The sequence below is a fragment of the Dromaius novaehollandiae genome, chromosome 3 (genome assembly GCF_036370855.1).
Source record: "Dromaius novaehollandiae isolate bDroNov1 chromosome 3, bDroNov1.hap1, whole genome shotgun sequence".
NCBI classification, from domain to species: Eukaryota; Metazoa; Chordata; class Aves; order Casuariiformes; family Dromaiidae; genus Dromaius; species Dromaius novaehollandiae.
In genome coordinates this window covers 128,638,334-128,656,122 of record NC_088100.1, presented here as the reverse complement: position 1 = coordinate 128,656,122, position 17,789 = coordinate 128,638,334, and the positions used below count along the sequence as shown (strand labels likewise).

Below are 17,789 nucleotides of genomic sequence, written 5' to 3'. Positions count from 1 at the left end.
AGGACAGCTCTGAATTTCTTAGCTCGGGAAAGTGGATGGGCAGTCTTACTGGTTATTTAGAGCATTTACACTGTGTGCAGTAGTAATCTTTCAGAAAAATCAACTTTGTAATTCTAGTCTGTGGAGCTAAACCCTTTGAAACTGTGCACAGTAAAGGACTGTAACCTTGCAATAAAAAGTGCTGGGAGAGCATAGTTTGACAAATATTTCCTCCTGGTGGCAGAGTAGTCCACTGCCCTCTCCTTTCCCCACACTTTTTTCTTCCTTGAACTTAGTCTCTTGATTGTGCCAGTACAAATATTTGTGCAAAGAGGCAATGAATAGACCTAAAAACTGATCTATGTTAAAAATAGTCCTGAAAGATAAGTTTTATTATAATTTAGTGTTCTTTTTTTTTTAAAAATAAATCAGATTCTTGAGCCTCAGAGACAGCAGTAGGACAAACTTAGGGGAAATACAGAAGCTGAGTAAGCTGGTATTGCCACCAAAAGAAATGCCCAAACTATAGTTTGAGCCTTTTCGCTAAGAGCAAATAAAATATAAAAGGACAGGCTTTGTTTGGTTCCATCTAATGCAATATAGTAGCAGACATTTGTTAGGAAGTCTACTTAAGTGGAGAAATATTCAGGGGAAGCAAGTGCTTTGCTACCATACAGAACTAAAAATAGCTTTTAAAAAAACCATTAGCAAAATGAATTTCCTCTGTGCCTTAAGCTAAGGGGGTGGGGAAGTGAAATTCTTACTTCAGTGGAAGCTTTACCACTGCATTTACTGATTTGAGTGTATTGGATTCTGCTCAGAGCTTGATATCTGTTCACACAGAACTGAAGTAACCTAACTCTAAGTTTCAGGAGATGTATTTCAGCCTACAAGAAATAAACTTTCGTTTCTTTGAGCTTTTACTGATAGAAAGGAGGTACTAGCATGCCTGTCCTCAGAATAAAACTCCTTTGGGCTAAGATCTTTTTTGGTAAAGTCAGAACCCTGCTGTTTGAGTCAGACCAAGTTCAGAAGCCAAACACCACTGCTGCAAGAATAAGTTGAAGCGCACATACTAAAACACTCATGGAAAAGTCCCAGATTACTTCAGGGATGTAACTGCGCTAAATACCTGCTTTCTCAACTATATTTCAGAGTTCATTCAACTAGTCATATTCTCATTTATTTAGACCAATGGATGCAGGCCACAGTTAAAGAAAAAAAATCATGGTATAAGATATAAATCTAATCCCTTTCTTCTTAGAGTTAGTAAAGTCACGTACAGAAAAGAGCGACAGGCACTCAGAGTAACCAAAAAGGAAAAGAGTAGAGTCAGAGTTCTTGAGAAAAAGCAAGCTGTAGATATGTTAAGTTTTTCATTTTCCACTGGGTTTTTTGTTTGTTTGTTTTGCTCAGGGAACATCTAGTTCATACAGCCATATCTATCTGCAGACCAATTATGTAATGTAATTAGATGCACGATGTTACAACTCAATCTCAAAACATTGCAATAATCAAAAGACACAAGGGTTGAATTAATCCTTCAGACTTTTTCTTGCCTTTGAGTTTCTTCAAAGTCATTTTTTAACTCTGGAATTTGAGAAAAAATTTTGAATCCCAATTCAAATATTCACATTCTGTAAGCTGCAACCAATACTGTAGCTCCCTTGTTAACCTTTTACAAGAACTTCATTTTGAAAATTCGAACCCTGCATTTTTAGTTGTACAACAGTTTTACAAGCCCAGCGTCTCTATAGAATTACTTTGAAAGTGCACGTCACTTGTGATAGCCAAAGCCCTGGCTCTCATATAGCCTTTGATAGATAGATACTCTGTCTTAGACACGTTGTCTTCGCTCGTCTAACTTTACATTGCAAACATTATGGTACATAAGTTATGGAACACTGCACTCGATAGTTACAAATTTTTTTTAAGATAAATGCTTTACAAGTGTCAGGCTACACAGCAGTTTGTCTTTACATAATTTCCACTAACATGAGTTAAGCTCTGGGTAATTTTTACAGCTGAGTACTTAAGAGACAATATGCCTGTACCAGGTATGAATCTCCCTGTTTCGAATACTGAAATATAACTGAGGGGACCTATCTGATATTGCGCTGCTCAGTCCCAACTACCTACAGATAAGGATCAAGTTTCCCTATTACTAGACAATATTTACACTGTCAAGAATGAATTCAACTCTCACATACAGCAAGCAATAAAATGTTTACAACAATGTCGATGATATCAACAAGAGAGGTTCTTAATTTTGGAGATTCTCAATTTTTCAGTTGTAATTTTAAGGGAAGTTAAGACCAGCATACATACAAACTTGAACAGAACGGGTACAGTCTATCGTGTTATTCATCCCATACAAATCTGAAGTACTGAAAGTGTCCTCCTTTAAAAACTTGTGGTGGTGGTGCATGCAGTATGCAGACAAGGTGAATTGCAAGTCTGAGGTTTTTCAGAGGGTTTTTTTGTTTTGGTTTGGTTTTTTTTGCTGATGCCGATGTGGTGCATGATGAAGTGTAGAGTCAGCCTGCTGAAGTCCTCTATCCTTCTTAATGCCTTGTCCAACATAGGGGAAAAAAAAAGAGTCCTTTCCAAGGAGAAGCAGTGTGCAAGTTTGTAGTTTGTAAGGAATAGTCTGCATCAGGTTTCCTCTCCTCCAAAGAGAGAGAGCTGCTTGGAGAAATGCAAGTCCTTGAGAACTGCGAACGTGCTTGCAGGTGTGGGCTCCTTGTTGAACTAAGTGGCTCAAGCACACGGCAGTAGGGGGCACTAGGGCTCGGGGATAATTTCCTGCGTTAGAGGTTGGCTTGTGCGGCACAGCCTTCAGCAGCACTGGCTCGCTTTGAAATGACTATTGCCATACAGCCTGACCACGTGTGAAGGACTGTTATTAGTATAGTCAAACATCTACAGCGATAACGTATAAAAACCTACCTCGTCGGCCCAGATACGGTTTAGTGTAGTCCCAACTATCGTTGTCGTTTCTAATGACATTAAGTCGAGTTGGCTGTTCAAATAAAGTAAAAGTGAAAAAAGTTAAGTCTTGACTATATGTATATTGTGAGTAAAATTAAGACAGAAGGTCCAAGCATTACCCTTGCATATTCAATTTTTAGTGTACAGCATCCTGCATAGATATCTGCTCCATTCAGTGCAGCCTTCGCCTTCTGGGCGCAAAAAACCGATTCAAACATACACATCACGTTAAGGATTTTTTTTTCCTCCAGATTTCCCCTTCATGCCCCTTTGCCCTAAAAAGGTTTTATTTTTGTAGCCTGCAGGTATTTTGCCAAGACCATACCTTAAAAAAGTTCTGAACAGACTAATTTTAAATTACCACAGAGACGTTCCCAAAAGTTCTCAGGTTTAACTTACGTTCAGCATCTGTTTCCGAGATGTAAGTGGCGCAAGATGAGACCATTCATATGCTAACAGGTTCTTAGGGGTGGATTATATAGATGCATGCTTTATGTTCTGAGCTTATGCAGTTTGTGAAAGACAAACACTCTAGGTGTGTGCAAAAGTGAAAGGGGATATTCTGTTGTATATGGGAAGTTTAATCAGTGGACATAAAAAGTTACCAGCGAGCCTAGAGAATACCTGAACCATATCCAGAAGGGAAAAGTTCAAGTTGAGTCTTTTGGGAAGGAATGGGAGCTTTGGGGCAAGAAAGTATGACTTAAGACCATGCATGCATTCTTACAGCTAACTCCAGCTAGAGAATGGCGGCTAGGGAAAGTGATGAACTCAGTAACCTTATAATGAAAGGAACTAAGAAAGAATATGTCTTTTGTAGCCTGTTAGCCAAATAAATCACAGAACCAAAAGATGTATTTTGAATTGGGGGGGGGGGGGGGGGAAGGAAAAAGAAAATCTTGCATCAAAAATACAGCAAGCAGTTTGCTTTAAATCCACTGCTCAAGGCAGATGCATGGACCAGGCCCCAACACATAGGTTATTTCATATCCCCTAGATACTCCCAGATCAATTCTGTTAGTAGCAGAAAAACGTGCTTGAGCACAAAGAGCCTTGGAGCACTGCAATCCATGGTCTCATATGTATTCAACAGCATACTGTGCCAGAAAGCCCAAATCCTGCAGCAGGCCAGACATCTCGTGCCATCCTTTGATGTAATTCAGTGAAATTCTGAAAGTACTCTGTATCAATACTATGTCCCTTGTGCTTTACTATATTCAGTACGGTCCAGTTTCCTCCACCAAGATGTAAATCCACAGTGGAAGTGTTCAGCTGCCTTGAGCTTGTCAAAAAGAAAAGTGAGAAGAGTTAAGTTCTCCAAACCTCTAAGGTTAGAAGCTGGCTAGAACTGCGGGAGCACATCTTCCAAAGCGATCAGCATGGCAATTAGCAATGAAACTTAATAATTTTTGGAACCTTTTCAGATAAGGCATGTCTCGAAGCTCACCTAAGACTTATTTTTTCCAAACTGCACACCTATACCGCTGCGTTACTTTGTTCACATTTGAGAGGTTTCTTTCAACTGCTGTGGTTTTGTTTTTGTTTTTAATAAAAAGCATGTTGCAGATTTCAATCCAAAGGAGAGGCAATACGGCAGATTTTAAGAGCGTACATACACAGGATCCTCCCCCACAACTTCCCTAAACTTTCACAACAAGCCAGAGAACAACCCCCCAGCTATACAAAGAGTCATCCAAACAAAAGAGCACTTGCCAGAAATTTGCAACATTATCATAGCAAGTCGAACCGCTGTCCATTGGGATGCGCAGCTTATGTCTTCTAAAGAGATAAAGAGCAATTAGTTTGCTTTTATGGAAGTCGGGGCAATTCTTTGTGCCTGGCAAACGGTCAATGAAGCCCCTGGTTAAGTTGTTAAGTATGTTACAAAAACGCACCAATAAAGCTTACCACATTGGTAGTAGCTGAAATCAGAACAGAGTGTGTGAGAGTTCAATACAGTTTTCTCCAGGGTATCTAATTTCTCTAAATACGAGCTACAAAAAAGGAGGGTGATCAGGATGGTCTTTTAGAGTTTTATAAACTGAGGCTTAATCATATCAGACTTTGGACCTTGCAAACCACAGTAACACATTAACAACTCTGAACATTCATCCCGCGTATGACTTAGTGCTACAAATACAGTAAACAGTACGATAACAGAACAGTGAATTTCCTCAACACATGATAAACAGGTCAAGGAGGCCTAAGTTGGTCACATGTTTCATCAAGTCAGAATAGAAAGATAAGCACTATATATTAGAACTATTTTAGAAGAGTTTAAAGACAGACTACACCTTTGCATGCCCTTACCCAATCAACACAGGCAGAAACCATGAAACTTCTGTGTACAATGTGTTGTTAAATCCATGAAATATTTCATATCTGCAACTATTAGCCTTAGGATCACCTATAAACATGGTGACCAAGAACACTTTCAAAATTACATGGTGTTTTTCTGATGACTTTTTTTTTTTAATTTCTAAGACATTGTAATTTCTAATATGTATTTAAAGTAAAATAGCACTTATATACATCATTTTTATAGAAAAATAATGATGTCAACATTCTCATGTTAAATGCCATCTGCAACTGAGAACCTACAGGAAAAAAAAAAATTCCAAAAGGATATTCAACCATAGCTTGTATTCCGTTTCTCTTGAATATAACAATGCGCTGAACTTTTCCAACAGGGTTGCACACAGTATACAAGACATCCTAAGAAAGATGAAAAAACTTTCAGTAAGATGTGAAATTTCAAACACATTCAGTTCACAGAACATTCTCTCTCACTGGCATTTAATGGCAAAGAAAAAGCTTGTTAACTTTTCATTTACCATTTTCTCTATACAATTAAACATTTATGATTAGCATTTTTATGGGTTAACTTACTGCATCACAGGCAGTCAAACGGCTGAGAAAAAAACAGGAAGAAACCTTCTACAAGAGGCACTCAAATGTTCAAGACAAATCCCTTCAACTTTAACAGTGTTAAAAATCAGGAATTGCATCCACGCTTCAAGCTGGTGTTCCTTTTTAAGCATGCACTTTTTTCAATTGTTCATCTTCAGGAAAGTAACCCAGGGCAGTCCAAGACGTGAGCTTAGACAGTTTATTAAAGGGAGAATTTCAATTGTATTCACTTGAACCAAAGACACTGCAAGTAGTTGCAAGGTTCCTCTACTTAAGGCAGAGAAAACTTCTGACAGGAAACACTACATTCATGAAAATCCATTGTTAAAGCTTTGCGTTCACCAGCTCTTCTCTACATTATAAGGAATCAATAAAATTCAGGACCATTTTCCGTGCTGCAGGGAAAACCAAACACTAAGGAGAAGAGCCCTCTTTACTCCTAACGACACTTCACATTGTAAAACCTGACCTGATGCGATGGATAATATCTCAAAGGACAACCTGTTACACATAATAGAATTTAGACATTATGGTACTGGAAATTAGCCTCACATGTGACACATTATCTAATAGAGTATCTAATATGCACCCACAGCCAAAATTCCCAAGAATAGGGCTCGAGAACCCGAACAAACGGGAACTGCGATTTCTGGAAACAATACACCTGATAGATCACATCCAAATAGCTGAAAGCACATAACCTTTATCAGACAGTCCCTTCTGTAGCTAGCCCCAGCCGGCAAAGGCACTGACATTTCAGTGAAACACCCTACAACAATCTGTTTTTCCCTTCCTTCCTCTACATGCAAACCAAAATGTTCCTAGCATACATTCCCAGGTTTATTTGGAGGACAAAAGGAAGAAGGGGGAAGGGAGCAGGTACAGTATTTATTATTATCATCTTCTGCAGAATAGCAGATTGGGAAGCAAAAAAAAGGAGGGGAAACTGGATTTGTTTAAAAAAAAAAAAAAACCCACAGCAATCAGAAGATCACACTAAAAATATTTCTGAGACACCAAGATAGTAAGAAAAAAAAATAAAATTTTTTAAAAAAGATGTCTTACTGCTGGCCACAGATGAAATGGTGCAACTCCTGGCTTACCAGGTAAAGCACCATAAGCTTCTCTATATAAGTGAATTATTACTAACAAAATTTTGTCTGTGCCAGCAGTCTTGCACCCAGTGCACTCCAGTAACTGTTTTATGTAGCCAAAATCAAACAAGCTGGGGAGATAATTAATCTCAAGTTTTTCAGAAGATGGATGGACAATTTTAGCAAGGATTCAAGCACCCCTCACCCACAAAAACAATATCTATGGGATCATATATAGGTATATGCTTTATTCATAGGCAATAGCACAAACACCTGGCCTCTATTTCTTCCTGCTTGAGAGAGAAGCGTACCAAAGACTTCCTAGCTCCAGGCACATTAATTTTAAACCACATAAATATCCTTTTGCAAATCGTATCTCAAAATATTTCCTCACAGTTACATAAAAAAAGAAAGAAAGAAAAGCAAGAAGAAAAAAGGCATCTTTCAAAATTAAGTTTTGTTCAAAATGCCATCAGCAGCCAACAGGCACCCAGATGGCTTGACTTTTTCTTTTTTTTTTAATTATTAAATCAGCTACCTTAGATTCCCAGATCAACCAAGTGTTCACAAGATAAGTCACAGACAATCAAATTTTAAATAAGGATTTAGCACTAGCTTTATCTACTTACTAGAATAGCTAAAAAAAAGCGGTACAGCAACTTAGTTTCAGAAGTTGGTAGTGACGTTGGTAAAGCACTCCAACCACCAAGGAATACCACACGTTCCTTGGGTGTGTATGGAGGGTTTAGAGGGTGAGAACTGACAGGCAACAGAAGAGATCTGCTTGAAGAGACAGTAAAGCCTGTAGCAGCGGGGGTCACTCCAAAAATGTCAGGAACTGACATGTTCTTAGAGACAAATCCCCTACAAATCTCTGCCCACAAGTAGGGAAATTGGGAAACACAACTTCAAAGGCATATATAATGACAATTCTTGGGCAGAAGTTTTTTAACACCCCCCCGTGCATGTGCATGCACACACAAACAGAAGAGTGGAAAGCAATTAGGAATTAAATACAATTAACTTGCTCTTCTTCCGCTCCTTGCCACACTCCTCCAAAAAGGACACACAATTGTGTAAGGAAAGAAGCAGGTCACAGAACGAAGGGACCACCCTGCAGAAAAACTAGAGACTCAGCTTCTTTCACAGGATGCCCTTGAGCAGACCACTTGCTCTGCAAAAGCCGCCTATTGTTTTGAAACAGAAGTTCTTCAGAACTGTACAACAATTGGTGCAGTAATCCAGATTTGCCACTTCAGATTGGTTGCAGTTTTTCATAGTTTTTCTAACTGTAGAGGGTTTGAATTAATTTAAGAAGAGAGAAGTTTAGAAGAGGAAGAGGTGCTGTTGGGCTTTTGAGTTGTGGGGGGGGTTGTTTTGTTTCATTTTTTAATAATGCAAACTTTGCCTGAGGCATTCTGTAGAAATTTTTAGTATAACCTATCGGCCAAGTATAAGACTTATTTTCCTCATTGCATTTACACAAATGTTCCTAGTTTCTATGGGTGCATTTGCTTTCCCCAATTGTTACAGGCAGGGTGAGAGCCTTGACTCTCTGTCAAGAGAGAATAGTGTCTTCGATGAGCTCTGGTGCTTGCAAGTAGTTTTGGCAATCTGTCTGCATGCAACGTTCATTGATATATTCTAGACAAACAGTTGGGGGCATCAGGGAGGAACAGAAAAGAAGGGGTTTTTTGATTAAAAGAAAAAGTTAACTCTCCGCTAGAAGCGGCACCCTCAGCTTTCCTGTGAACCTTTCCTAGCCCAGAACAATGCTTTGGATACTAGAGTCTTCTGCAGGCATGCTGGCACAGCTCAGTTGATTTTACAAAGCAAATTTAAAAAAAAATGCATGAATACTGCTAAGCGAAACTCACTTTTCAAAATTCAAATTATAGTCTCATGCAAAGAGTATTTTAACTTAGTTAATGGGATTTGTTTACCCAGTTCAAAGCATGTGTATTTTAAAACACTGGTGAAAAAGCAACTCACATACTTGCCATGCTTTTCTATAAAGAAAACAGATAAAGAAAATTCACCACCCACTAATAAATCAACAGGAGAAAACCTATCCATGTTCACAAAACAGTGATGCAAAAAGCATGATACAGAATGCATTGCTTGTCAAATTAAGTAATACCAGGAATACTAAGCTTCAGTCAATTTGCTAACGTAAAACAGGCACATAAAACAGAACTTAACGCTTACATTAAGTTACATGGTTCCACACAAACCAAACACTTGGATTCATCCAAACTGCCTTATATTCACACCTTTCTCTAAGTTATGCTTATATCACAATACAACAATGTTAAAGATAATGAATTTACTTTTTTCTGAAATACTCCTGTGCAATTTAATGGTGTATACTGTAAACCTCTATGAAAAATATAAGCAGACATTCCAACACATGAGAAAATACACGTTCTTAAATACTAGCAAAAATATCCGTATCATTAAAAAACAACAAAAAAGCATCTGTGCCATAAACAGATGTCAATAAATTAGGATGCAACTGTATATATGGCATGACTAAAAATACTGAAAACTAAGAAGTATCAGCCCAAAGTAAGAGAGGAAGGTTCCATCAAACTGGATTTAATCATCAACACAAATCAAGGTTTCAGCATTCCACAAAGGAGATATTTAAGAACAAAGGACAATAATAAAATAACCCTTCTTATTATAGCAAATGCCAAGTCATTTTTCCAAACTGAAGTTATTCCTCAGGGCCTGAAAGCTCAATGACATTCCTATTATGGCAACACATTTGGAAATACTGCAGCAGTATGTAGCAACTTAGAATATTTCAAAATCCTGACCACTGAAGTCTTCAAATGTATTGCAAAATCTGTGCAACAGGATAGACTCATCTTGAAAAAGCTTTTTCTTCCCCAGAACTTGCATGATACTTACATGAGGTAACAGTAGGTAACTGAATTTTTGACTGAGACAAGCAGTATACAATTTTAACAAACAGTACACAATAGAAGTAATATAAAAAGAGATTGTCCCCCCTCATCCTTTTTTAATATTAAGAGAAACATACCACTGTGATTGGGTAGAGAGGATTCTGAATTGACAACAGGAGAACTTTGTTTCCACCAGATGGGTCATCAGTGTTCCCTGGCCGAGTAATCCTTTTGCTTGTTGAATAGTTGAAAAAGGCTTGCTGTCCAGCAATGTATACAGGTTCGTCTGCTGCAAATGTTACACATTTCTTGGCACTTTCTACATTTTCAAACTCCACCAGAGCCTGGCGCTTAAATGGCATCATCATGACATAGCTGGTAAGAGAAACATTACAGTAAATTCTCCCTTATGCTTGCTCAAAACAATTCTGAAAACCTGTAACTGTCATACATGAATACTGTTTTTCTAAACAATTCCAAATGAAAACATGAAAGGAAGCTAGGTCTCCCCACTCCCATTTCCCAGACCTAGTCATATAGTTCTGAAGTATCTGCACAAAACGATTAAGGAATTTTATCGATAAGAAAAATAAGGAATGAGCAGTTGTTTTTCTGAAAAAGTTTAATATGTAAGAGCACTCAACCAATACATCTAGCTAATCACTTACTAACTTGTTAGAGCTACAATTTTAATATAGAAAATGAAACTTGCCAAAGGCATTTATGAGGTAAAGGATCAAAATGAATGCAAATTATTTAAAAAAATCAAAGTTGATATATTGTACTAAACACTCTTGTTGATAAAAATTTTTAAATACTGTTTTGCTGGCACAAAACTACATTAGAGTAAATAAACAGAAGTATTCTAGTTACCTGAAATAAGATACAGACAAACTCAGGATGCTTTTTCAGCTGGCTTAAGTTTTGGAAAAGTGAATCTCTCAGGCTAAGATATACCTACTTGTATTCCTGAACAAGCCTGTGCTTCTTTTTTTTAAAAAACTTATTTTTAAGGTACTGGTACAAGTATAATTCAGTTATTTGAATATTAAGGCAGTTAAAAATATGATTGTCGAAATATTTTTTACCACATTAATTTCACCTCATCCCCCCGAGAGGGATGGCTACAGTTTCCTACATACTGCATAACTGTCTACTTCTGTGGAAGACCCTACATTCTAGTACTATTTACAAAAATCCTGTAAGTTCAATTAAGCATTTAATTGGGAAGAACTGCGTGTTTCCAAAATGAAGCCCTCAAAGCTCAGGATAAACTGGTTCTACTAACCCACATTTACCACTTTGCTTATAGATGAGGAATCTTTATTCTATATAATCACATTAAATATTTAAGTTTATGCACTTTGATGTGACCACCGAAGGGGCTTTCTTTGGATAACCATCTCATTCTGCAGGTCCTACCATATCATAAGCACTCCTCTTGTACAAAACAGGAGGAGAAAGCAGCATCTGCTCTGGCACATCCCTATCCTTTGTGTATTCACTTATATCAAGACAACCACCTTTGTATTGTTTTGCAGTTTATACTTAATTCCAAGAGTAGCTGTGCCACTGAAGTCTAATGGCAGATTCCAGGGCACAGAGAAAGTGTAATTCTGCTTGTTCAAACTTGACATACATAGAAAAAGAGTATCTTTACACAGTTAGAAGATATTTATGCTTTATTAGTAACTAAATTCTGAATTTTAAATATATTGCGATAGCCATTTCAAGTCCAAAAAACTTTTGCATGATGCTTTCCAACTAGTCCAGAGACATGACCTTATACTCGTTCACATACCATATGGTTCCGAACTTTTCCAGAGCTTCCACAAGATCTGCTTCCACAACTGATTCACAAAGTCCTCGGACATGAACAACAGGTGAAACAGAGACTTTGTGATGACTTCCCCCTGCATCCTAGCAGCAGCAAAAATGAAATTTAAAAATCAATATAGAGTAAGGAGCACAGCTATCATTAACTAAAATTAAGTATTTGACAGACAGTAAATTGGGTCCAGAAGTGGCCACCCAGACAAACAATCCAAACATATTTTATATAATTTAGCTTTACTTTCCAAACAGATTGCCAAGTTCAGTTGCTGAAATCTACTCATAATTAAATCTGCAAAGTTTGCCCAGGCAAGACTATTGCAATGTAAAATAAAGCCTATTCTCACACTCGATTCAATTGCAGGCAGTCTTCTACCTTATCCCTTCAAAACAGAAAAGGATTAAAAAAAAGGGGAGGGGGTGTGAACAACACACGTTATCAGTAAAGTGAATCAATATTGATTATTTTCCTAATGAAGGCAGAGCTGAGCCCCACAGACTACAAGAAAATATCAATCAAGTCCTAAACCTGAAGTAAGAAAATCAATACTCCTTTCTAATTCTCAACACTCTTAATAGACGTTTTTAAAAACCCTCCCAATTTCTGTACATACGGACACGTTCTCTCTTTTTTTGTCACCCCATGGTAGGCTAACATCAACAGCTTGACTAACATCAACTAACATCTTACCATCTACATGGTAAACTAGTACTCACAATTCCCACCATGGACATTTTTAGAGCTGGCGCTGTAGGAACTTAAGACAGACTTGGTTTTGTACAACTGCACAGTTCAGGCTGCAATCAGTTCATCTTTTCATGCAAAGCCTGAAGTAGGGCTGAAATGTACCTTAATTGTTTTAAGACAAGGGGAAAAACACAATAAAAATGTAAAGCAACAATAAAAGAAAAACAAGGAATGATTAAACATAATAAAGGCCACACTAAATATGCTGCAAATAACAGAGCCCAAGTTTAAAGCAGCTGACTGCAGTGCAAAGTTTATGTATTCAAATTCAGCAACTACATCAATGTGTTTGATCTAACGGATCAAGTCTTGTTGATTTTTGCCCCTTTTTTTTGGTGAGGGGGAAAAAAAAAAAGCATAGCTTCTTCTGTAACGAGACAGATATTCTCATCTTCAACACAAGGAGCTTTCAGCTCAAGTAATTAAATAGCCATGATGATTACTACCGCTACAGACATCTCTCTCCTTCCTGTCATCTTTTTAAGCTACAAATTCAAAGAAACTGACCACAAGTTCCAGATAACTACAGATGGACAACCTGGATGTGCGTTTAACTCCTATGTTCCATATACAGCTCTCCCCCCAAATTATGTATTTTTTCTTTAAATCAGGGATTTGTGTATTCTATTTGAACCTTAAGTCAGTACTTCTGATTTCTGTGGACTTCAAAATAACCTGCCGTTTAATTTTTTAAGCTTAGTTTACATTTTACTCCTTTGCACCACAAGAGCATTGTAAGTGGCAACACACGTTCTTTGAATAAAAGTAGTGACAACTGTGGGAAAAGACCAACAATGATATTTGCATAAGATACCCTATACCCTGAATTAACTAGCTGAGGTCTACAGCGGTAGCTGTAGACAGATTAGTCATAAAAGGTTAATACTTTGAGCTGCAGACACTTAGGCAACTGCAGAAAGAACAAACAGAGATTTCTATTTTCAACTTATCTGTTCTTTACTTGTGTACACACTTCTCAAAGCTGAAAGCAGCGCCTACGGAAACCTTCAGAACACTACAACAGTAACCATTTTTTCCTGCAAAGTCTTGTACTCCAAGATATTAAGATATCAGGCACCTCCACTTTATTTACAGTCTACTGAACAATCAGAAGTTATTAAATCAAATATTCATTGCTCTGCATACTTGTTACTATATTAAGGTTCTGGTTCATATTCGGAGTATGCGTTTCCTTTTTCTTCTTTTTTCCTTTAATGCATTCAAGAAACCTCACTTAAACACGTTTATCTCTATATCAAATGGCAAAAATAAGCAATGTTTTTCCCCACCGAAACAAAGACTCAATACAAAAAGCTGCCTTCCCTAATTATTACCCTCTGATCTACTCCACATATGAGAAGTCAAGCTTCTCAGAGAATGGATCACAAAGGAACATTATTTCTCTCTCCCTCCCTTTCCCAGTTCAGTCTTCTTGTTCTATCTCCAGTTTGTGCTTCTTTGTCATATATTTTCCTTTGTATTTATTTTTAGGTCTTCTGAGAATAAGAAATGTTTAGATTTTCAGAAGAGTGCAATATGCATTTCAAACCTTTAGTTTGCCTGCTTAAGAGATGAAGCTTTCCAGTAGCAGTACAAACTCACTCTCTTAAAAGCAAAACAAAACACATGCTTTATACATCCATCTTTGAATCCGTAATACATGAGTTAAATGCACATATACAGGTATCTACACTACTTCTGCCTGGAAATATTCTCAGAACCATCAACCAACACAGATTTTGCTGTCTTCTGTAGTTAAGACAACATTTGACTAGTCAGCCAAATCATTCTGAAGCCAAATTTCTTCCTAATACCATAAGGAAAGCATCCTTTAGTTCTAGTAGGAGATTTAGCAAGAATCAAAAATCATAGTGACACTGATGCTGTTGTAGTAACTTATGGATGAGCTTGAGAAGTGCGGAGTGAAGAACTGTGTGAGAAGAAATCTCAGTGATTTGTCATGAAATTAAGGGCTTGCCTACATAATATTTCTGTATTGCTAAGCCATATCATTTCAGAAACTAATTTATACAGATAAAACTAGTGATGGTACAACTGGCCAAATTAGAGGTCCTCTATGCCTTACTCAAAATAGTTCCTAACCAGAAACAGCAAACAGCAGAACAAAACTAAGTATAAGCCAGTTCTGAGCCAGGAAGCCACAAACTAACATTTACAGAGCACGTTGGTGAGACATGAACATGTTCCACAGGCAAATATTTTTTAGCACCAAAAAAACCCCAAAAACACACCAAGGGCACATGTATAGTCAAACAAGCTTTGCAGCTACCAGCAGTATCAAGCAAATCTAGAAGCATCCTTGATCTCCTCTAAAAGGAGGAGAAATAAAACCACCAGACCACATGAAAAAGCAAGCATATCTGTCAAGGCAGAGCATATTCACAGCTAAGGTCAGACCGGATACAGCTCATCCAAACGCTGTCATTATTTCTTTCCACAGATGAAAGATACAGGATTTTGACCAAGATCTCACAGCTGCTGTATTTTGAAAACTACATTTGTTCTACAGCTGGCGCACAGATAAAGGATAAATCAAAACACTTATCATATAGCACACTGACTTAATCTCCAAGCAGTTTAGAAGTTCACCTACAGATTAAACACCACCAACATTTCTCTGTTTACAAAGAGGTCTCTCACTAATTCCATCTCTCAGGATGGCAGAGAAATCCCACTTAAAACTCCAGCATGACACTTTCCCTCTGCCAAAGCCAGCAGAACAGACTAGCTAACGCTACTGTCTGTGCTCATCGATAAGTATGACTTAGGGGCCTTTGAAAGCTCAGTAACAATTTCTTGAAGAATCATCAGCTGGGCAGAAAATGCAATTCTTAAACAGGTAATGGAAAACAGACTTCCTTCTAAGCGCTCAAGACCAGTAATAGAGGGACAGGAAAGGTTCCCCTCAAGAAAGAGGCTAGCAACATAAAAATACATAACATATTGAGGTCAAGCTTCTTCAGAGAACTGAAGCATGGAGGAAAGTGTTGACATGACCAAACACGTGAACCACAATGAAGTTATTTCACATATAAAAGACTAAAATAAAAGCAGCTTCAAAGAACAGCTGTAGAATTTTAGTATTCATTCTTTGCTGACCTACATAGTTCTAGGCAACATTTTAAATATTGCACCGGTTTCTTGCTAACAAATTCTGATTTGCTATTCTGAAAAGAAAAAAAAGTCGTGAAGAGTTCTAGAATTACGTCTCTCTTGCCTACCAATTTCAGATCAGAGAATTTTTCGCCAGTTTTTTCCACGCACAAATCTGTTCTTTATACTTTCTTCAGATGCCTTCTATTCACTATATTCACCCCAGTTCTACTAGTTTGTTACCTTTTTGGACCATCTGCTCCTTCACTGTTTGCTTTACTTATGTCCTTCATCTCTCTTTCCTCCTTACTGCAAATAGATTGCACTCTTCCTTCATACTCTCCCCTCTAGATACCTAAATATACCATCATATTATTTCTCAGCCTTCAGGTTTTCTTACTCACAACTTTTTCCTCTCACTGCATCTCTCAAATCCTCTCTTTTTTTTTTTAAATAAATACAACAGAACTAGGAGGGAAAGCCCCAAAATGTTGCTTATTTCTTATTTCAGTGCCTAAATCTTCATTAATGCCTAACTACGGGCTAGACTGCGCCCAGCTGCCCTACAGGATGTCAAGGGTAGCCAAAATTACCACTTGAGAAACCAGAAAGAGCAAGCTTAAACACCACATTCCCAGTAATCTTAGCTCTGTCCACTGGGGATGGTCCAATAGAGGAGGAGAGGTTGCAATAAGAAGGCAGGCTGCATTTCCTGCACATTCTTCAACTGCTGGATGTACCACATGATGATGGCATTAGTTAAAGCGGTTTGCCCACCATACTTCACCTCTGCCAGCCACACCTGCCTGATTTCAGCAATTCAGAAGTCTCTTGCCTGCCGAGGTGCAGAGGGCACTTCCCTCCTTGCCACCTGGGCTTTCTGTAGTCTTGGAGCGACAACAGTAATTTCTAGTACACAGTGAAGTAAGCAAAGACAGCGTCTCAGACTAACCAAACAAAGACAAAGTTAATGTTCCATGGCAGTAGAGGAATATACAACAGCTTTATATATCCTGGGATTTAGGTTTGCTTTTGGGGGTGTGGGGGGGTTAACTTTAGGCACACCTCATATTCTGGAAGGCTATCTGGTAATCTTAATTTTGGTTTAAATGTGGGGTTTTGCGGTATTCAGTTCCCCTTATTGTATATATACATCTTGCCAGCACTCTACCATTGTGTCCCTTTCAACAATTACAGCTGCTACAGAAAGTAACACCTGCAGTCAGGCCCCTTTGCTAGCTCAGATTCGTCTTTACCCTCTCTGCTCAGCACAATTTGAGTATCCTGTGTCGTGGGGGGGAATCAAGTATCAGCAGGAGATTCAACCTGAAAGAGCTGGAAGAGAAAAAGGAAACTGGTCTGACATTGGTCTGAAGCCAATGGTCACTTTTTTTGACGGAGGATGCTTTACACTTAGAAGATGGCTCCGTAACAGATTTCTAGAATGTACTTAAGAAATGGATCTGTGAAGACGTTACTACGAAATAGGCTAAGATCCGAAATCTCTGACATCTAGATCCTGCTACTGCAGCTGCCTGCGATAGACATGAGGTAATTTACTTGAGAGGTGAGCTACTTTCCATTCACCACAGAGCAAAAATGCTGTACATCGGAAGTTACAGCAGAGTAGCTGAGACGTTGCAAGCAAACATCCTTATCTTACTTGCGGGAACTTGTTTTTATGTCTGTCTCTTTAGAGTCCATGTCTCACCTCCCTAACTGTAAGAACACGAATATTAGCCCTTCCTTACTTGTTAGAAATACTTAAGAATAGATATGTGAGAGCGTGAGGCACTCGGATGCTACAGAAAATATGGGTTGTGTAAGTACTGATTAATCAATGAAACAGAAACTTAAGTGTGGGAGAGGGAATGGAGCCAAAGGCTTCCCAGACACCCTCCAGTACAGCTCTTGGACATCCTTCCCTTTCTCCCACTGTTTTGACCCTTTGCTACATCCCAATTCTAACTCCCCTACCTAGGCTTCAATGTGCCCCAGCACTGCCTCTGTAAGGGTCACTTATCCTAAATCTTGTTTCTGCTCCATAGAATATTGCTGCAAGACCTCTTCCTACTCTTCCCCTGGTGCACGTTCTGGCCTGTTCTTGGCTATCCAAGTTCCTCGTCCTTCAGATGGGGAGGTGGGAATATCTGTGGGCTGTGAGGAGCGTCCATACCAGCTGGAAGCAACAGAAGAGAAATATGAAAT

The 17,789-nt window shown here is 38.3% G+C and overlaps 1 protein-coding gene across 1 annotated transcript in view; it reads right to left on the bottom strand.

Annotated features, from left to right (window-relative positions):
* The window catches only part of HNRNPLL (heterogeneous nuclear ribonucleoprotein L like), a 28,462-nt gene that overhangs the window by 7,763 nt on the left and 2,910 nt on the right, over positions 1 to 17,789 (bottom strand). Inside the window, exons 2-6 of the mRNA XM_064510088.1 lie at positions 11,688 to 11,806; positions 10,024 to 10,261; positions 5,600 to 5,685; positions 3,090 to 3,186; positions 2,929 to 3,001 (exon numbers count right to left, since the gene is read on the bottom strand). Coding sequence (XP_064366158.1) covers positions 2,929 to 3,001; positions 3,090 to 3,186; positions 5,600 to 5,685; positions 10,024 to 10,261; positions 11,688 to 11,806 — 613 coding nt within the window. The remainder of the gene's footprint in view (positions 1 to 2,928; positions 3,002 to 3,089; positions 3,187 to 5,599; positions 5,686 to 10,023; positions 10,262 to 11,687; positions 11,807 to 17,789) is intronic.